At 41.8% G+C, this 22,051-nt stretch overlaps 2 protein-coding genes across 7 annotated transcripts in view; one reads left to right on the plus strand and one right to left on the minus strand.

Annotated features, from left to right (window-relative positions):
* Window positions 1-22,051, minus strand: part of ARHGAP6 (Rho GTPase activating protein 6) — a 449,480-nt gene that overhangs the window by 108,759 nt on the left and 318,670 nt on the right. The window lies entirely within an intron of this gene.
* AMELX (amelogenin X-linked) lies at window positions 881-8,002 on the plus strand. Its single transcript, XM_049643428.1, has 4 exons — window positions 881-3,832; window positions 5,752-5,799; window positions 7,184-7,228; window positions 7,496-8,002. Exons 1-4 carry the CDS (start codon window positions 3,779-3,781, stop codon window positions 7,934-7,936), a joined length of 588 nt encoding a protein of 195 aa, XP_049499385.1. The 5' UTR covers window positions 881-3,778; the 3' UTR covers window positions 7,937-8,002.

The following is a 22,051-nucleotide window of genomic DNA, read 5'->3' on the forward strand; positions in this document are numbered from 1 at the left end:
GTGGGACCTAAATTAGTGGAAGAAATTTCAAGCAGAGAGATCCATATTTTAATACCCTATGACTCAGAATGTGCAGTGGGAGAAAATAAACAGAAAGAACCACATAATTTCTATTGTATTTGCCATCAGAGCCTGAACAACTGTCCATAGTGAATTGGCTATAACTCGCTATGCAGTGGACCAGAGAAATTAATGCCACAATGGGGGATCTTTCTGTTGATCCTTGTCAACAAATATGAGTCCCTCATTTTTGAAACATGACAGAAAGGAATGAGATAAACTTGGTAAAACTACGAGACCACTAATAGCTCACCAATGACCCTATTAATAGAGATTAACCACAAATTTGCAGGAAAAACATGTCCTGAATCCTTTCAGACACCAATATACGTAATTAAATAAACTAGAAAAAAAAAGATTGAAAAAGAACATGATGTGATTCTACATTACCCTTCCTCTCCCTCCTCCTTTCCCTTACCACCTTGCTGCACAACCCCCCGCCCCCAACCTCTTCCTCTTCTAAGTAAGCGGATGCCAATCCTCGTATAGAATTCATCAGTAAACATATTCACAAGTAAATGCAAACCTGGACACAAATGGCTTTCAGGACTATATTCTATATTGACTTTCATTCATACCTTTCACCTGTTACAATCTTCCACTTCCTTCTTTGCAATCTCTCTCTGTCTCTCCCTCTGTCTCTCTCCCTGATTGAAACCCTGATTGAAAGAGCTACCTTTCTTCACCGTGGTTATTCATTCCCTACTAATTGATCTGTAAAGATCAACTTAGAATCTTATTTATTAGCACGTTTTAAACATTTATTGCACGCCAAGTGATGGGGTTGGGGAGGATGATAACTTTCCATTTCCCCCAGAGATGCTTCTCATTTAGTTTTCAACTAACCCTTGTAGGTAGATTCTATAATTATCCCCATTTCACTGATGAGGAAACTGAGGCTCGAATGGGCTAAACCTCTTGTCAGTGGTCCCTCAACCCTTGGTGAAGCTGGGGTCAGTACCCACGTAAGTCTAAGCTCTAGTTCTTAATAGTACTACATTGCCTTTCATGGGTATTTTCTCCTTGAATTTAATTCAGCCAATGAGGAGCATGTTTGTAAAAACATACGCACATGTACAAAGTTTAAAAATATGACTAAAGTAGTAAAAGAGATCTGGCTATACTGCCAATGGTGTCTGGGTATATACTCAGCATTTCCTTTACTGATCTAATGTTGATAGACAACTCATCAGCTACCTCTTATCACCAGTTACAGATTTGCTTTTTAACTGATCGGATCCTAGAGTAAAAGACAAAAATCCATGTGCTTTACTAAGGTAGAAGGGTAAAAGACATATGAAATTAATAGCTAGATCATAGATCCTCTCAGAGGCAGAAGGGCTTCGGTTTTTGTTGTTTAGGCAAAGGAGAGGCTGCTGAGAACATGGGAACAATGGCACCTAAAGGGGAAGTCAAGAGGCTCTGAAAAAGAAAGAGGAATTTGGAATTGTTTGTAAGAGAAAGTGGGATCGGGCCAGAAGGACGTGGGCACAAAGGACCATCGTCCTGCGAGATTGTCATGTGGGAGGGGGGCACCAGAGCAATGTCCCACACACAATGCTTAAGTGTGCAGTCTGGTGCGTGACGTTTCTCGCCTCGTCCTTCGGATCATCAGGAAAAGTCTGCTACTGTGATCATCTTGAGTTCATGGTTCCTTGGGGGGCAGGTGGGTTGTAGGATGGGGCCAAGGAGAGGTAACTTTGTCCCCTCTTTCAGTGGACACCAGAGTGGTGATAGAGGAATGGGCACAGGCAACAGAGAAAATGCATTCAATGGAAGTAGAAAATAGAGCAGTGGGGATCCCGAACTTAGAATCCCTCAGAGAAATACTGGGGAGAGCTTTGGGGTTTTACCAGAATGGGGGTTTTAATCAACTTATCCTGATCTGAAAGGGATGACCAACCCTAGGGGACATGTTGATTACACTACAGAAACTCAACTATCTAGCTTTTTGGGTAAAGAACAATGTTACGTTTGCCAGAACCAGGGAACAGACAATGACATAGCTCTTCTTGAATGTAACTTTGAATATATCAGCATGTGCAGTCAACTTATTTGCTGACTTACAAACAACCCGATGAAATTTTTTGCCAGTTAAACCTATTATTGCCCATAATGAAAGACTCTAAATGCACTAATCACAACATGCAGCCTTCTATTTGATCACAGTTTTTAAAACTTCATGATACAGGGGTTTTTAGGTATACTCAACACATTTTCCTTCAGAAATCTGATTGGTTGTTCTAGATGCTGTGAATGATATAAATTGAGCTCTCAGTTGGAAGAAATCTAAAGGATCAAGCATCCCTGAGTTTCAGACAGAAACTTCCTCTGAACACACATATTCAAAGGTATGTGGATTTTATTCATAATTTGGTATCCTTTCTGTTGTATTCATTTCCTTTACTGCATTTCATGTACGAAAAGATGCAAACGTATTCTGCATTTCTAATATTTTATGCTGTCATATTCAGTTACTTCTTCAGCCGGACCATAATTAAATTAGACTCTGATTACTTAGATGGATTATTTTACTCTCTAATGCAGCAACGTGTCTGTCTGTATTTCGCTAAGTTTTACTTCCAGAATCCCAAAGCACTTTTGGGGGCCAAATTTCACAGTAAAATATTTATTTTCATTACTTGCCAACTAAGATAAAAATGATTTTTCACAGGCTGTGATCTACGACTTTAAAAGCCATCTTGTTTAATTACATCAAATAGAACCACCAACTAAATGTGGGTTTTTTTCCTCATTAATTCAAACTTTAAAAAAACACATTTAGGAGGTAGAACGCGTCAGCGCACTTTTTACAGCTGGCATTATTACACAGGAGACTCACTTTCTTTGCAAAATTCAAGACCTTGCTTCTGACAGTTTTCATAGTCAAAAATTTGTACCGCAAAGCAATGTGCGTATTTTAGGATGGCCTGTTCCGCTTCATGTCCCAAGGGTCATAAAGTGTATAATTACGGTACAGTGCCAAACAAAAAGAAGATGTCATTGACTAAACATGGACTCTTTCAAGCGGAAGTCATTCAAAAGTCATGGAATGATCGCACAATATTAGCACTGTCCTCTCCCTTCCATTCAACCACATCTTTTGTTCCCGATCTGGAGCTCAGAGATGCCACCTGAGGGTCTTGCCTGAAGGCCTACCGGTTGACACACCTGGAACTTCACTCCACTCCTTCCTTACTCTATTTTGGTAAATTCCTTAAGGCCTTTTCGCAGACAGTTAGTCTTTGTTTTTAACAGCAGCAGTGCTCAGGGGCACCGTACAAAAAAACCTTTTTTGTGCGTCCTGGTTCTGAAAGTATCCAATACTGTGCACCTGAAAGATCTCCTCAGCTTTTAGAGCCAGCTCTATTCTTTACGATCGTTAATCATATGCTACGTTTAGCTTCTATGAATCCACAGGCTACACAGGTATAGGAGAGTAGCAACCAAATCGTGTAGTGATAGATTGACATCTCTACAATTTGTTCTTCTCTCAACCTAAGTGAGAAGCATCCTTGTCACTCTCGTCATTCCAAAAGCAATGAAATGAGCTGAAAACTGGAAATCACATGTGAATGAAGTAACCTCACAAAGAATGGTCCCATCCTCTTTACTAGCGACAGAGTAATATGGATTACGTGGGTTTTATGGAGTATTAATTGTGTCCATATTTGCGAAGAGATTTAGCTGTCAACTTATATTTCAGGGCCAGCAAGAAATGGGGACCTGGATTTTGTTTGCCTGCCTCCTGGGAGCAGCCTTTGCTATGCCCGTGAGTAAAACACCCCTGCATAAGTCAATATCCAATTTCACAAGCTTGGAAATAAAAATCTGCCCCACAGTTGGTAAACTTTAGGGCTCAAGACAGTGCAAGATCAGATGTCCTCAAATGTCTCTGTGTTTAAGAAACACTTTGAAGAGCTTGTTATAAAAAAAAAATATTCAGATGCCTCCACCCAAGATTCTGATTCAGTACAGCTGGAGTGGGGGTGGTGCCCAGGACTCTGCATTTTAACAAGCACCTCAGGAGATTCTGTGGAAACAATTAGCTTGTAAATATCATCGCCCATCTCTAGATGGAGGAAACTTTTGGAAGGAACCCTTGAAAGGCCTCCAGAGAAAATGCTTAATCAGCCTTAGCCAAATACTACAAAAAAGCCAGTTTTCTCTAAAACCCACTCTCTCACAAGTGTCCAGCTCTCTTCCTGCCCTCCAAACTCCACTGCTATTATCCTTCAGAGGGTAAGATTTCTGTGTTAGGAATTTCTTTCTTGAACCCTCTCCCTGTTGTCAGAGGCCGCATCCCTTTGGGTGCACCTGCTAAGTACATGGGTGCTTCCGTGTGGTTGTCCAGAATCCTACCTCTGCCCAATGCATGTGGATATATTTTACGTTCAAAGGTACCAAGGACCAGGACGCCTGACCCATTCTCTTTAGACATAAGCACATCAGGTCAGAGAGCTTAGATCACGGTCAGGCAAAGCAGGACCCAACTGCTTTTCGGTGGCATAAGGAACAGTTGATACAACCAGAAGCCGGCCAAGCTTGCATATCTGCCTCCTCTCTTCCTCTCTCACCCACAAGACCAAGATTCTGTGCTCTGCCTTCCTAAAATCCTGCATTGTGGCAATTTCTAGTCCCCTGAGGGGCCCCTGCATTACAAATTGAGCCCTATTTCCACTCCTCAAGTCAGCACCCCTATTCCCTGAGGGCTTACTTATATCAAGAAAGTACAGGAAAGGCAGTTCCCTAACGAAAAGTAGTTCACACTCAGATGAGAGCAAATAAACCTTCTAAAATACGAGCATTTAAAACTAATAGAGCCTTAATTAGCTCGATGTCTGAGGGAGATGTTCTGCATGATCCTGTCTCCTCTCCCTCTCCCCCACTCCAGGGCCAACCAGAATTGTACAATGCAGTCATCAGTCACACGGCCTCCACTTTTGACAGGCCAGCCAGTCCTGGTTTAGATCATTATTCGGGCTGATTTTTATTTTGAACTTTCCATTTTTTCTTCCATAAAAAACTGGGACAGAATAATAAAAAGAAGCCGTCGAAATCAACTCTCTCACTTTCCATGGGATTTATAATGTTTCCACCTTACCTCCCCATCTCCTCATGTTCATCAATAACTCACAGGCAGTTGTTTCCTTAGTTGTTGTTGCTGTGCTTTGCACACCAATTGTGAGGAATCTCTGGGATACTTAAGCACTTCTCCACCTCCTGATCTATAAGGGAAGGTTTGGCAAACAGTTCTCGTCGGTATTTCAGAATTGTGTAGGAGAAACACATCTCTCTTTCCAACACGGAGTGAGTTGCATTAAGACATAAAATGGTGGATGGGATAGAGTAGGATTAGTTGACAACATGGGTGGGGGAGGGTGTCAAAGATCACTGGAGGATAAATGTGTCTGGTTTTTGCTTCTGGGTCTTGGGAAAGTCATTTAGTTGTTCTGGACGTCTTTAAAATAAGAGGGCTCCTCTCCTACACAGCGTACATGTTCAGACTAAAAGTAGACCTCAAATATATTCTGCACCATGTAGATTTTTTTTAAAGTAGCTTCAGTCTCCCTTAATGTGAACAATTGCATATTGACTTAATCTCTTCCTCTCTCTCTCTCCCTCTCTCTCTCTTTCCCCCTTCTCTCCCTCTCCCTCTTTCTTTTTCTTCTCCTTTCCCCTCTATAAAAGCTACCACCTCATCCTGGGCACCCTGGTTATATCAACTTCAGCTATGAGGTAATTTTTCTCTTTACTAATTTTGACCATTGTTTGACTTAACAATGCCCTGGGCTCTGTGAAGAGTAGTGTGTTGATTCTTTGTTCAAGATGTTTCTCAGTCCCGCTTTTTCAGTTCCCATTACCAGCTTCCTGGTTTAAGCCCTGATGGGTTGCCTGAAGCCTGCATTGCCCCCGGCACACTCCTACTCGGCCTCTCTGACTCAGTTTCTCCTCCTTATATGGCTATAAAATTATCCATCAGGAACTACCACTCAGGGTGGGGCTGCATGGTAGGGCAGAAAGTGAACAGCAAAGCTGTTCAGCCTGTAAAAGTTGGGGGAGTCAGCTGTTTTTTAAGATCCTTTCCAGCTAGAAACTCCTAATTCTAAGATGTTCACACTCTATGTGTCTCCTTTGTTTGTCTTTGCTGAAAGATCAATGATCAGTGACCAAGTGGTCTATGAGACATTCTGCAGAGCAATGGAAAGCATGAGATTTCTGGAAATCGGGTTTGAGGGCTCTCCTCAACCCCATTCTAATCATGTGACCTTTGGCAAATCATTTTCTCTCTTTAAAACTTTGGTTTCCTCATCTGGAGAAGGGAAATAAGTATAATACCCACATTTCAAAGTATGGTTGAGGAGCAAAATAGTTATGCAATACAAAAGGTGTTCTGTCAAGTATAATTTGAGCAAGGTCAATAATGTGTTTGTTGTATTGATATCAAATGCTGTGCTACTACTATGTGAAGGAGTCCCCAGAACTGAGGCTGTAACCAAGTATATACTGTTGAAAAAGGAATGAAACTCCTACTTCTTTGGTAGGCTCAGACGACAATCTGTGAATCTGTTTACTCACATGTAACCCGAGGAAAAGTGTTACTACGAAGAATTTGAGGCAACACTTTCTGTTAAACCTTAAGAGGTTGATATATCTGACCAGAAAATCTGTGTTTCTAGGATGAGGGACAGTTCTTCCACCTCCTTTATTTTTGCATTGTGACATCAGATCAACAAAAGACACGACTCATGTTATATCACATTAATTTTTTTGTTTTGTTTTGCTCTGGCAAAGAAGAGCAGGAGCTGGGGAACTGAACAGAATTACTGCTTTTGTGACCTCAGTCAAGCTCATAAACTTCTTTAACTCCCCATGACCTTGTCCGTAAAAGTGAGTGTGATGATACTTGCCTCAGAGTATGTGATAAAACATGAAAGATGTGTGTGATGGATGTAATGTAGTGCATAACACATAGGAAGCACCTGACAAATGTTTACCCTATTCTTTGATCTGTAGAACTCACACTTTCAGGCTATCGATATTGACAGGACTGCAGCATCAGTGAGTGCATTTCATGTAACTAAACTAAAGCAAATGTATTCTAATGTCTCTTTTTCTTAAGGTGCTCACTCCTCTGAAGTGGTACCAGAACATGATAAGGCATCCGGTACGTACATTTTTTGTTCTTTATTCCCTTAAAATATTAAGCATGTGTTTCAATTCCCTTTTAAGTGAAATAACATATCTATGCCACATACAGACACTAATGGAAAATCCAGTTTGTAGAAGGTCATATCTGTGTACACAGTTAGAAATTCTTGCACAGGAAAAATGCATAAATATTCATAGTCATAATGACAAAGACAACATGACTACTTCTCCAGTTGGAAGTCAATGGAGCCAATGGTAAACCTGACTCTTTGTTTCTCACCAGTACCCTTCCTATGGTTACGAACCCATGGGTGGATGGCTGCACCACCAAATCATTCCCGTGCTGTCCCAGCAGAACCCCCCGAATCACGCCCTGCAGCCTCATCACCACATCCCCATGGTGCCAGCTCAGCAGCCCGTGGTCCCCCAGCAACCAATGATGCCAGTTCCTGGCCAACACTCCATGACTCCAACCCAACACCACCAGCCAAACCTCCCTCTGCCTGCCCAGCAGCCCTTCCAGCCCCAGCCCGTCCAGCCGCAGCCTCACCAGCCCATCCAGCCCCAGCCACCCGTGCACCCCATCCAGCCCCTGCCGCCACAGCCACCTCTGCCTCCGCTGTTCCCCATACAGCCCCTGCCCCCCATGCTTCCTGACCTGCCTCTGGAAGCTTGGCCAGCAACAGACAAGACCAAGCGGGAAGAAGTGGTGAGTATCCCTTGAAGCCACGACAACATCTGTGAAAATGTGGTAAAGCAAAATTGGCCCCCAGAGTTCTAAGTTCTCAAACAAACCACGATCTAGAGTTTCAGTAGCTACAGGTCAATGACTCTATTAGTCTGAGCATGTGTTGTAACTTTATATTATAAACAAGTTTATCTATGAGGCATAGTTTTTATGGTGGGTTTAAGTTCTATGATTGTTTTGAACTTCTAGAATATGTATTACTGAAACCCATTAATTTTAAGGATAGCAGTATAAGGGAATATCAGTTTTTCTTATATTTCAAGGGTTTAACTAGCAAGAATAGGCTAGATTTGCACTGAAGATAAAAAAAGGTGGGGGGGAAGTTTTGAGAGTGGGGAGGATGCAAATAATTGAACAGGCTACAAAAGGTGGGTGGGAAATCTCTCCGAGGACCCTTTGAATCTCTTTAAAGGAAGATTACCCGTCTAGAGCGGTTTTTTAATCTAACTCAGAGGAAGCTAGATAGTCTATCAGATTCCTTTTCAGGGCTGGGTTCTATAGGTTAATCTTTTAGCAAGAAGTTTTCACAATTAAGCACAAAATTAATTGCATTACAGAAAACTCTTCCAAATGAGTGGGAAATAGCCAATAAAATAAGTGACTCATATCCCTATTCCCAAACCCTTATTCTGTGTATATGAGATTATATAATTCTACTGCATGTATGCATGCAAATGTGATTCCATGTTATAAATGCTACTGAGGATTTTCTCCTGAGAAGCAGCGAGGCGTGAGATGGAAATGACCCGGATGGGGAGCTAGCATACCCAGGTTCCAGTTCTGGCTCTGCTTCCAAAGAGGAAACAGTATTGTACAAGTTACTTCAAATTCATGGGTGTTTTCCCTTTTTGAAAATAAGAGAAAGTGACTAACTCAGATATTTCAAGCCTCTGTCCAAGTACAACTACCACAGTTTCCCAACAAAAAGTTATACTATCTGACATATGTGTCTTCACAATTATGAGCATATCTATGGCGAGTATGGGACAGAATATTTGAAATTGTATCCCAAATAATTTGGTGCCCATAGTTGATTACTAGCCTAAGGTAATGTTCCCTCTGTATAGAAAATGCATTTATTTATCTCTTTATTAATGATTAAAGCCATGAACTTTATAATGTGTTTGCATCTTGGCAGAGCTATTTATGGAAAGGTGACTTTGGGCAGGTAGTCTGAACTCTTTAAAACTCCTGTGTAAAATCGGAGTATAAATATTGATAGCTTCTTAGGGTTGTTTTACAGAAAATAAAATCAAGTGATGAGCTCAGAGCCTGGCTGGCGTGCAGGAAGAATTCAGTAAAGGGTAGCTACTGTTATTTTTTTATTAAATAATAGCTGTAGGTGTCCTGAAGGCAAGGTCGTCCGTTCTGGATACCTCCCACCTAATGACAAGGAGATAACAAAGAAACTTTGAATACTACAGAATTCAACTTAAATGGTTATACATTGCTTCGGCAGAACTGAAGCCACACATGTGATGTAAGTGATACTCGCTAGGAATATTTGTAAATTATTTTGATTCTTCCTTTTGTTGTTATTTTTCAGGATTAAGAGGTCAGAAAATGGGAAGAGAACTGAAGGAAACACTTCAGATGCTTTCAGAATGACACAAGAAAACGAGTTTCGCCTGCCATCACTTCGCTTAGTAAAAGCTGTAACTAAAAATCAGTACCATTAGCAAACAATAAAATGGTTTAAAAATCATCCATATGTTTGTGCTGAATTGCGCGTAAAATTTCATGTCACTTCAGGGAACTTATTATAAATGGCTACTCTTGAATAAGGTGGGAACTGCTCATTTACACGTGCAAAGTTGACCATTCTGCAGGCAGATGAGGACTGTTTTCCCTTTTAGAGAGAATTTATACAATCTCAAAACATTAAAAAAAAAAAAAAAACCCAGACGTTCATACAGTAGTTAGAATAGTAGATAAAGTGAAAAATTATGAACATGTATAGTCACTGAACCTGAACCAGATGAAAGTAAGTTTATATGAAGAATTCTTCAAATTGAAAAAAATAAGCTCTTGAGAAATGTTTATATTACAGAACAGATAGAAGACTTAGAACACTGACTTTATACTTCACACCACATTAGTAACCAAAGTCTGATCTTTTGATCTCATTCTATGGAAAAAGATTTTTTAAATGAAATTATATGATATGTACAATAATGTACTGAATTTTAAATTATTGGGGTAATTAATTTTCCTAAGAAAACTTGTATTAAATGGAGCTTCAAATAGAGAATCGCGGTGATCTTGTATACAAGTCATTTCTTTCACTTAATAATTTTCAAGATGATAAACTGTACTGTATAGTCTTCAAAATGTTAACAGATGCATAAAATGGACTCATACAAGTTTTCTTTCCCACTCATATTTATATCTGGATCCTTTTTTCCTCCTACACTCACACAGAATTGTAAACAATCTTTTTAGGGTTTACATTACACAGCACCCACAGTAACTTTATTCCAGTACCTTTATGATCAAGGCTCCTTAATCATTTTCTGGAATGAATAAACATAACTTTACTGGGAGGGTCTTGATATTTAAACAACAACAACAAAAAACTTGACTTAAAAGAATTTAGATCCCATAAAGAATTAAGAAAACTTTTCATCAATTCTCATGAGCGAATTCCAATCAACATAGTAAATATTCATTTATCACCCTTTAGGATAAGGCACAATTCCAGACCCTGGTGAAAACAGTAAGTTCCCATCCTTAAGGAACCCAGAACATACCAAAGGGATAAAAGAAGCTCAGAAATACCGATTAGAGGAGGCCGAGCAGCACTGACACCATGACAGAATTAGAGGCAAAATGCCCTGGCAAAAATGACAGACTTCCTCAGCTAGCTGCACAACAGCTTTCCTCACCCCTCATTCCTTGTTGGCAAAGCCGGAATTATACCCAGCATCTGGCCTTTCACAAACTCAGGACAGATGAGGCCGTACCCTGGCTCAGGGAATGAGTGTTCACTCCTCCATGCCAATTATGGCATTAATTACAATAACATACCAAATCCAACAATACCAAATAGGAATGGGTTGTGATGGAACCTGAGCAACGAATGGGGCCAGAAGGAAAGTCTTCTAGGAGAGGAAGAACTTCTGGGGAAAAAGATTACTTTCCAATTAAACACAAACACACACACACACACGCGCGCGCACACACGTGGTCTTCTGTCCTTGGATCTACTTGTTTGAGGATACGATGCCTGGAACTGTGCCATATTATGACCAGAAGGGGTAAGTGGAAAGATGTAGAGCCCTTAAGTCTTTGGTGGCATCATTGTGTCCCTGAATTAACCAGCCCTGGAATCATCTAGATGGATGACGCACTCTATTTCCATGCTAGTGTTTTTCAACTGTGGGTCACAAATGATTAGTGGGTCATGACGTCAATATCAGAAGCCCCATCATTTATATCATGTCAGCAAACTCTCTTCCAATAATGTAAAGCTTATATGTCCAGAACTAAGAATTATTTTGTCAATGATTTTCCTGAAAAAAAAATCCAATAGATAGATAGAGATATATATCCTGGTATAGTCTCCAAAATCTATGCCTCTCTGCACACTTTGTCTTTCACGGTTCATGAACGTATTGCCGTTACGTTTATTTCTACTGAGAAACATTTTAAGGGTATAAAGGATGATGTTACTCGGAGACTATGTAGAAAAAACACAAACCTTGGAGTCAGATTGGAGTTGCTTTCAATTCTTCGGATATAAGAGGATTCTCTGGAAAAGTCATTGACAAAATAATTCTCCTTTTATAATGAGTCAAATGACACACGTACCTACACACATATTCAAATCACATTTTGAATTACAGGGAAAAAGTCAAGCTTTGGACTCTGAAGACTATTCACTATGGAATGAGATGTACTGCATAAGTTAATTTTATGAGATATAGAAACTTGTGTATTCAGTTCAATCCCAAACATGTGTTTTAATGTCATCATTTTCATGGAAGGCCACAATGGACATTATTCCACCGCACTAAACAATGTATATTAACCGCAACATAGCATTTCCCTGATGGGCTAGAATGAGACTTATGAACACCCATCAGTGAGGTGTGTTGCCTTTGGCATTTTAGAGATCATAAAGCTCTTATGCCTGTTTTAAATCGCCCTCTCATTGTAACGGTTCCTTTCCGCTCTCAGTTACCGCTTCTTTTTGTTAACGTATATATACAGCTTTTAATATGTAGCTTACTTTGTATACATATTCTCCATAACAAAATGAAGTACATTGGCCTCAGGACTGTTACTCTCAAAGTTCCACGATCACTTTGAGACTATTTAATTTCCTGACTCCCCAACTGTGGCAGATGGCTGCAACTGACAGAATTCTGACACGTAGATGTATGCGGCTGTCACCACATAGTGTAACATAGCTGAGGTAAACTGAAGAAAACAGAGCATCTCTAATTCATTAAGACTCGGGCTTAGTCAGCTGCCCAACGTTGTACGTATTTGAGTAAAATATGGAAGAAATTCACTAGATACTAATGACCAAGACTCAAAAGTACAGTCTGAAACAAATAGCAGTCCTAACCATAAATGCACTAATAAACCGAAACTTACACCCAAAGAATTCTCACATCAGGAAAAAAGCAAAAGTAGACTATCTACAAAGCTGTGCTCTGTCTTTGAAATCGAGCTGAAGAGTCAGATGAAGTCGAGGAAACCACCTCAAGGAAACTCTTATCTCACCGGAACCACTCCCATGTCACTAAGAAATCTGAAATCTGCTCTCCACCCATTCACTCTTTGTTGGTGAGGACTTCAATATGCACTGCAAATACACGTCTAGGAATTGCCTAAGAGAGTCATCAAAATGCACGAAAAGATACGTGCAGAGATGTTGATTACAACATTATTTATACCATGAGAAAGTGTACCTCACTTAAATTTTCTTACATCTAGCTGAAGGAATAATGGAAAAAAGTATGCCTTAGAAGAAACTTTAGTGGTGGAGCAAATGTTATAAACTAAAATTCAGGACCAAGATCATCTATCGTATGTGCATATTACACACGACCATAACACAGAGGTAATTTAAACATATACACATAAATATGCATAGACAAAAACCAGGAAGGCGATGCAGATGTGTGTACAAAGATGCGATTTTTCCCACGATAAACATAAGTTGCTTCTGTAATCAGAATCACATTAAATTATTTAAAATTTTTTCTCCTTTTCTTCTGCTTCAATCCAGACACATCTCCTTCCTTCAGTTCCCTTTGATGTGACCTTTGGATCTTGGTGGGTCCCCTTCAGGTAAATTCCAAGTAGAAATGACTTCACATGTACTTGATTTTTCAGAGAAATATTTTGACCAAAGAAGGGCAAAGGGAAAGGAACTAGGGGCTTTAGCAGGAAATGACCAACAACAACCAAAAAAAAAACCCCAAAAAACCCCGAAAATGAACAACGAGACCAAACAACAGAAAAGAGATGAGCATTATAGGATGAAGACAGAAAAAAAAACCAGAAAAATGACCATCAAAGTAGCTCCTGCTGAAATCCCGCCAAAGGTTAACTGGGTTCAAAGAGCAGGCAGGTCAAAGGTCAAACAATATCTAAGCCCTAAACCCTTAAGGAGGTAGGTGCTTGTAGTGATTTTTCATGTTAATGGGTCTCCTTTTGATTCAAATAATGTCTGAACTATTCTGACTTAAAACTCATCAATTATCTCATTTCACTTTTGGGCTTCAACTGGCTATAAATGGACTTTTTTGTGCTGAATGACATCAGGTCTGGATCATCTGAAGAGCTCAACCTCAATTAATAACAACTCCAATTAACCAGAAAATGCTCACAGCTCACACACTAGAAAGGGCAAAGGAAAATGCAACCTAACAAACTAATTTTCAGGCTGTATTTCCAGAACCACCTATCTTGATGGCCTGCACTGAAGATAGAGGTTGAGAGGGTTACCCGGAAGTAATCTTCACTTTGTCAGAGACAGGGAACACATCAAAATTCACATTTTGTAGGATAATAATACCATGGAATATTTGAAATCAGAGACATACACTAAGTGCTAATTATACTCTATATTTGCCCTGTTCAGTATGTATCCCCACGTGGCTATTCCAATTTAAAATAATTAAAAGTAACTAGAACTTACATTTCAGTTCCCCAGTCACGCTAGACATATTTTAAGGGCTAAAAGGCCACATGGGGCCAGTGGCTACCATACTGGACAGCAGGGACACAGAACATTCCCATCACCACCGAGAGTTTTATTAGACAGCGCTGTTCTATACACTATTTCCTGAGGTGGAAGAACAAGTCGTATTAATTCAAAGATTTTAAACAAAAGATGAGACAAAACAGACTTGCTGCTTAAAACTGAACATCCCAACTATCCATAACAAGTCATTTCCCCAGGATTCCAGGAATCGTGATCACGTATGGCAATTTTTTAAGAACTGTAGAAGTGCCATTCTCTTCCTCAGGTCAAATCTCATACACCACAATGCTTTCCCCTCCAGTCTTCTTTTAAAACAGATGAATTCCGAGTTCAACTAGATTATTTTTTCTACCCGTAAGAAAAACTATTTTAGTTCCAAAGGAATAGCCCTTCATTTTCAGACCGCTACCAGCCATATCCACGATGGAGGTAGAAGGCTGGGGCTGCCCTTGACCTGGGGCTTCACTGGGAATAGGCCAAAGTTGAAGCTGATGGAAAGATAAAAGTAAGACAAAAAAAAACACAAACTTTTGTCCGTCCCTAAGGGTGGCTGACTGCCTGGAAACATCAGAAAATATTTACATTCTTTTCTGTTCTGTGGTTCAAAGCAACAGCAACATAGGACAAATGGGTGCACACACACATGCACACACACGCACATGCACACACATGCACACACACACATGCATACCGCCCACTAAGTTTACCGGCAGTAAAAGGACACGTGTGGAGACACACGCTGTTTGAGAAAGTTCTTCCCATTCGAATCATTTAGAGACTATATGGCTATTGTATCAATTATCATCACGAAGGCACATTATAGGTCTTCCAATATGAGAGTCTATCAAGAAAAAAGATCAAGTTTCTTATTTACAAGCAGGGTCAAGTTGACAACCTCCTCTCCCAACTCCACATAAAATGAAAACACTGACTTTTCCCATAAATCTGAACTTTGCCTCTTATCAGTAAACAATTGCTGAAAATAACAAGATTGAATTGAAGGCCAAGACTTTAAAAAGAAGACAAAATAGCTAACAACTGTATTAATTAGGAAAACGTCCCAAAGAGATACGACTGTGAGGAGCTTAACATGGGAATCACAAGAGAAAAATAATTTCAACCAATTTCCCACGTTTCCAGAACATAGTGATCTCTAGTTGTGTTCCATATTGCTTTAATAAAACAGTCATCAGCCTATGTTTGTTGTGAAATTCTTGTTAATTGGAGTTTTTACTTATTGTTTCGTGATTTGGCTTATAATTCCTTTTGCCCTGACTGGTCTAGAGCCTTATCAGCAGGGATCGTTGGCTGACATTTAGTTATCCAAAAATACTTCCTTGCTGGGAAGAATTCATCTTGGCCTCATCTAAAACACCTGACTCTTCTAGAAGATAAATAATACTTGAGGAATAAGATTGGGCTGGGAGTGGTGAGAAGTGAAGAGGTTGAGAAGAAAGGAATGGTCATTTGGGTCCCAAAACATTTGCCTTGATAAATCACATCTGAATAATCTATTAAAAAAATAACCAAGATCAATGAAGCTCCCTTACGAACAACACTGCCCTGTGGTCAACGAAAAATAGCCTAGGTTCCAGTATTTACTTTCTTTTGATAAGTAATAAAAAATTTTTAAACAATGTGAAAAATTGCCTCAAAATAGCCAAATCTTGTCTTCCTCTCCAAAAAAAATTTTCCATGCTTCAAATCTGTGGAATGTGGGGGCTCCCAGGCAAGTCAAATGTACACACAAGGGCAAAGATGGCTTCCCAGTATGGTGGTGGGCTTTGCGGGTTCCACAACCAGACTGTCTTAGGTTCACAGTCACGAACTTTGCCTATCTCCTATGGGAATGTGGACAAGTTTCTTTAGCTTCTCTGTACCTCAGTTTCCTCATCTATAAAATGTAGTGTCTATCTCTGAGTCCTTTCATGTCGACGAGCCTCAAGCTCAATAAATGTTGGCTACGGTACTTATATCCAGAAAGGGAGCCTTCTCCGGGTTCTCCAGATCCCCCAAAAGGAACACTACACAGTTGGAATTGGAGATGATGTAGATTTTGGACCTAACACAGAAGCCTTCTATGCCAAACTCCAAAGTTGAACACATCCGTCATTTACCAATATGCCATCTCTGGCATACAAGCAGCTGAACACCTCCCTTACTGACTGCTACCCGACACGATCCCTGCCTCCTATCCAAAATCACCAGAGGCTGTTCTTTGCCACACCTAAGGTCACCCTATGACCTTAGGTAATATGAGAGTAAAACCACCAGGAGGGAGTCATGGGTTGCATAAGGCTCATTGGAGGCCAGAGCGTTAGACCTTCTCCCTCTGAATGTCTTCTTTTCACCTTCTTTGGAAGGCCAGGTTGCCGCATCTAGTGAATTCCAATTCCAACCCTTCCCTTGTTTCTCTGGCATTGGTCACAGTTCAGCTAATTCCACCTTAGGGCTTTCTTTACCCAACTCTTTTTCTCTAGAGCGGTGTTCTCGACCAAGGCAGCTGTGCCCACTAGAGGGCACTGGACAATGTCTGGAGTCACAATGGCGGGGGTAGGGGGTGGGTGGGAATGAAAGTTGAAGTGGTACTATTGGTATCTAGTGGGTGGAGACCAGAGGTGCTGCTAATCATCCCACAATGCACAGGACAGGCCCCACAACAAAGAATGATCCAGCCTTGAATGTCAACACCACTGAAGTTGGGAACCCTACTCTGGAAAACAAGGCCAATATTGAATCACACTGTGTGTTCAGAACTTAACATACAGAAACAATGAACAATTGTGGAAGTCTGAGTGCATTTAAAAAACTTTTTCGACGTCTATTTATTTTTGAGAGAGAGACGGAGACAGAGCATGAGCAGGGGAGGGGCAGAGAGAGAGGGAGGCACAGAATCCAAAGCAGGCTCCAGGCTCTGAGCTGTCAGTGTAGAGCTCGACGTGGGGCTTGAACTCACAAACAGCGAGATCATGACCTGAGCCAAAGTCAGACGCTTAACTGACTGAGCCCCCCAGGTGCCCCAAGTCTGTGTGCAGTTTTAAAACATAATTGAGAAAGATGGGGCGCCTGGGTGGCTCAGTTAGTTAAGTGTCAGACTCTTAATTTCGGCTCAGGTCATGATCTCACGGTTTGTGAGATCAAGCCCTGCATCGGGCTCTGCACTGATAGCTCGGAGCCTGCTTGGGATTCTCTCTCTCCCCCTCTCTCTCTGCCCCTCCCCCACTCATTCTCTCTCTCTCTCTCTCTCTCTCTCTCTCTCTCTCTCTAAAAAAAAAATAAATACATAAAAATATTTAAAACATAATTGAGGAAGAAAAACCTAGAGGTCAAATCTTAAAGTTAATAAACTTGATGTAGGACCTCCTACAGCAGGCTTTTCACTTCTTACACAAACTACATCAGCAAAATCCAAACAGCTTGGGGGGTGACCAAGATGCTAAAGAAAATTTGCAAGAGGAAGAGATAGCTGCCCCAGGATTAAGGGAGCTGGTGTCTCTAAATCAAAACCATTCTGCAGAAATTAGAATAGTTCTTTATTTCTTCAGAAGTTATTTAAAAGTGAGTGCATTCGTTGTTTCTCGGGAGGTTGCTTAACCGTCGTTGTGTTGCCTCTGTAATAAAGAGGAGAAAAATAACCAGACCATTGGTATAACTGCTGAATTAGAACTCATTTAGTTTTTCTGGGAAGAGTCCTGTTTTGGGATTTGCTTGAATTTGGCAGAATAATGAGAACTAAGTGGGCAGGGATTTCAGATGCCGTAATGCTCGCGATTGTCAGAACCATCACCACCCATGTATTCAGTGATGAATATAATCGAGTTTTTCTTACCAAATTATTGCCCAAAAGCTTCTGACAGCTATGGAGAGTGTGGAGAAAACACAGTTTTCTTGAGTGCAGACTTTGGGCAACCTACTATATTTGATGGATTCAGGACACGAGACATCCTACCTATCTGCCCAACTACCAAACCCAAGACGCTCCTCTAAGTGTCCGTCCGGCCCCCATATGCCACACAGCAGGAGAACGGCCATAAATGAGCATCAGTTCAATGCCTGCTCCTTTGGAGACCTTCTTTTACTGGTCCACATGGGCTGGAGTGCTCGGGCCTCGAGCTTTCCCAGGATATGCTGGGCTTGCTTCTATTTCAAGCAACTACTTGTTTCTACTTTGGTCTCCCCACTAGCCTGTAACCTCCTTGAGGAGAATTTGGAAAAACACGTAGAAACCGGTCAGTGTGCTTCATATCTGCTCGAGGAACCATTATTAGCATCAAAAAGCCACCATACTGTAATATAAAACTAAAGATCATAGTAACATTGAACATTTACTGGGCTCTTATTATATTCCAGGCATTGTTCTAAGCGCATGACATATATTAGCTCACTTAATTCTCACAACCTACAGAGGAAAAGCTGTCTCTGTCCCCAATTTACAGATGAGGAGTTGTCTAAACTTTCAACTTTAAAAAGAAATGCACTTCTTAAAACACACACACCCTGCCCCCTTTTTGATGAATGCAATTTGAAAGGTAAACTAATTTGCCAGCCGCCTCTAGGATACTAACTAAAATAATCTCTATCTCTTTCTAACAGTAAATACGAATTCAGCTCGATGGGACTCATGAAGCTCATCTCCTTGGTCACCGAATTTCTCCTACCCATTTGACCTCCCCAGGATGCACTTAGGAGCTAATTGTAAAGAAACTAAAGAAGCCCCAGGCCGATAACTTCTCTGCCACTGTGATAAACCACTACAGACGGGTAGGAGGCCTCTGTAAATATGGGGAGGTAGCACCACACCAGGACAGCACCGCCCTGGCGACCGTCCCAGCTGCGGTGTGCACCTGAGCAGGAATGGCCCTCACTCCTTCCTTGGTTCCAAAAGATGGACTGAAAACAAATAAATGCAAGTCTGGTTCTCACAGGAACCGCAAGGTGCTTTCTTACTGACTCGTTCAGAGCAGGCTACAGTGGGAACCGACCAGGTCTTGTTAAAACAGGCAGGCCTCGGCCCTCCAGTACCTCCTTTCCCAAGTAACCCACTAAACCCATACTCAGCACCTACGGAGCGTCCGTCTCAAGTGACATTCTGAAGTTCACGGACACTGACCAGAATAGAAAGGCTGCGGGTATATCTCCAGCAGGACACTGACCCAGAGCTAATTGGCTGGCATACTCCCTCTACCTACCACTCCATGACCAGATTCATAGATGAAAAGGTTCAGGGGCGCCTGGGGGGCTCAGTCAGTCCAGCGCCTGACTCTTGATTTTGACTCAGGTCAGGATCTCACGGTTTCGGGGGATCGAGCCCCACATCAGGTTCTGTGCTGACAGCATGGAGGATGCTTGGGATTCTCTGCTTCCCTGTCTCTCTCTCTGTTCCTCCCCCACTCACTTTCTCTCTCTGTCAAAATAAATCATGAATGAAAAGATTCAAATACCTCACTAGCTCCCGGCATTGCAGCTTCCACAAATGTGAGCTATCAAGGTGACAGTCCAAACTGCTCCTCCCGCAGGGTTCCCACTAGAGAAGGACATGTTTGCAAATCTGTACAGGTGCGCACAGTACCAAATGCAGGCTCGGAAGGCTTACAAAAATCCCATTTTCGCCCTGGATGCGGAACTTGGGCTCCACCTGGTTTCCACAAATGACTTTTTTCTGAACCTGAAGACAGGCACAACAGAGTGACTTCAAAATCGATTTCTTTTCCAAGACAGCGGTGGAGTTTGAAGGTACTTACCGCCTGAACGTGCAGTTCCTGTCGGCAGGATTTACAAAGACGGTTGGAAAATAAAGGGGGATTTACTGCCTTTGTGACTCATTTTCCCACAAACAAAACACAAATGTTCCCGAGGAACGGTGATAGGTATCGAGGAACCTACGGTCGCTACAACCTGAGTTGACTGATTTTCTAGTTACTATTACTGTGGCAATATTCCAAGTTAATAAGAAGAAAAGACGGATTCTGAGGTTCTTTCTGTGAAATCATAACAAACTGGAAGCGTAAAAATCTAAGATTTGCACCAGAGACCACAAGCAGCAAATCCAAGGCTTTCTGATTTTCTGAACCAATCATCTGCCTTTGCCTCATGCAGTGGCCACAAGGGAAGAGTCACCCCACGTTTTGTGGTTTCACACGAGTACCTGTGTTGCTTGTCAATGTCGTAGAATCTGGCTCCTCTGTCATAGTGAGGAAAAGGACAACGTTTGCCCTTGTCCCAAATGTCTGTCATTATATGGTATCCACTAAACCAGAGCCAGAGAGGGGCTCAAAAGCACTGCACAGGAGACCACTGAGACCTGCCGAATAACAGCGTAAGTCTGGGTGCATCATTAAAGTCAAAGTGCGTCAATTTAACAATACTGAAAACGACAGCCCAAAGGGAAGGCGCAGAAGAAATGACAGGTCCTTACTGAGATCTGCTCTAAGCTTGCAATAAAAATACGAGTGTCTTGGCAATCATAGGTAACATTCCAGTCATCCTGGCTCAGAGGCTCCGAACCTTCTCCTAAAGCAACAGTCAGAGACATCGTAAGTGTCATTTGAACCGTCTGAACTTTGAAGCTGAAAGAGACTTGAGAGCTGGAACGAGCAGAGAGAATCCATCCAAAGCTATTGCCTCTCTCACTCTTTCTTGCTTGTGGCCACCTTCCCCCAGCGCCGCTCCAGGATTATCAGCCCCATGACGTCTTTCGCATCTGCCTCACTTGAAGCAGGAGGCTCCAGGCACAGAGCCCGAAGCGCGTGCATCTTCTCACCTCCCCAGGGCCCTTACACCTCAGCAGTAGCAGCAGCTCCAGGGAGAGCTGACCCCCCATCCTCTCCACGCAGAGCCCCTGTCCGGTGTGGGAACAGAGAAGGAGGCTGGAGACAGGGCCACCGCTCAAAGAGCCGGAGTCGGGCAGGCAGGCTCCCCGGCTGGAGTGCACAGCTAGAGGCCCTGGGAGGGAGAAGACCTGGGGTCACCGTGATCCTCTGAGTCAGACACCCTGGGGAGCTCTCAGCTCCGAAAGGTCTCCTTCAGCACGCAAGGCAGAGAGGCACCACGCACTTGCAGGGGGAAGAATCTGGAAGCTATAACGTGGAGGTAAATGCTTACATAGACATATGCCAGTTTATAGTCAACGGTAGAGATACAACAGGGATGTCGGAGGGAACCAATCATTTGAATGAAATGCTCACTCACTCACATATGTGATAGGGGACTTGTATGTATCCAGATATATAAAGGACTCTTACAACCCAATAGTAAAAAGACAAATAACCTGATTTAAAAGTGGGCAAAGGCTCTGAACAGCCATTTCTCTGAAGATCATACACAAATGGCCAATCGGCATATGAAAAGATTCTCGACATCATCAGCCATCAGGGGAATGCAGATCAAAACCACAAGAAGATACTAGATCACACTCACTAGGATAGGTAAAAAGAACTGTTGGCCAGGACGCAGAGAAATTAGAACTCTCACGTGTTGCTGGCGGCAACGTAAAATGCTTTGTAAAACGATTGGTTGGTTTCCAAAATATTAAAACTAGAGCTATCTTACCATATGATCCAACAATTCCCCTCCCAGCCATATCCCCGAGAGAACTGAAAATACACATTCACGCAAAGCTGGTGCACAAAATTGTTCATGGCAGCACGATTCACGATAGCCAAAAGGTGGAAATAAACCAGTCACAGAAGACCACATATTGTATGATTCCATTTATATGAAATGCCCAGAATCCACAGAGTGGCAAATCCATAGAGTGGCAAAAGGTTAGTGGTTGCCAGGGGTTGAGAGGGACGGGAAGATTGTGGGCAGTGATGACTAAGGATTGCAGGCTTTCTTTTGGGGGTGATGAAACTGTTCTAAAATTGACTGTG

Source organism: Panthera uncia, chromosome X (assembly GCF_023721935.1).
Source record: "Panthera uncia isolate 11264 chromosome X, Puncia_PCG_1.0, whole genome shotgun sequence".
Lineage (NCBI taxonomy): Eukaryota > Metazoa > Chordata > Mammalia > Carnivora > Felidae > Panthera > Panthera uncia.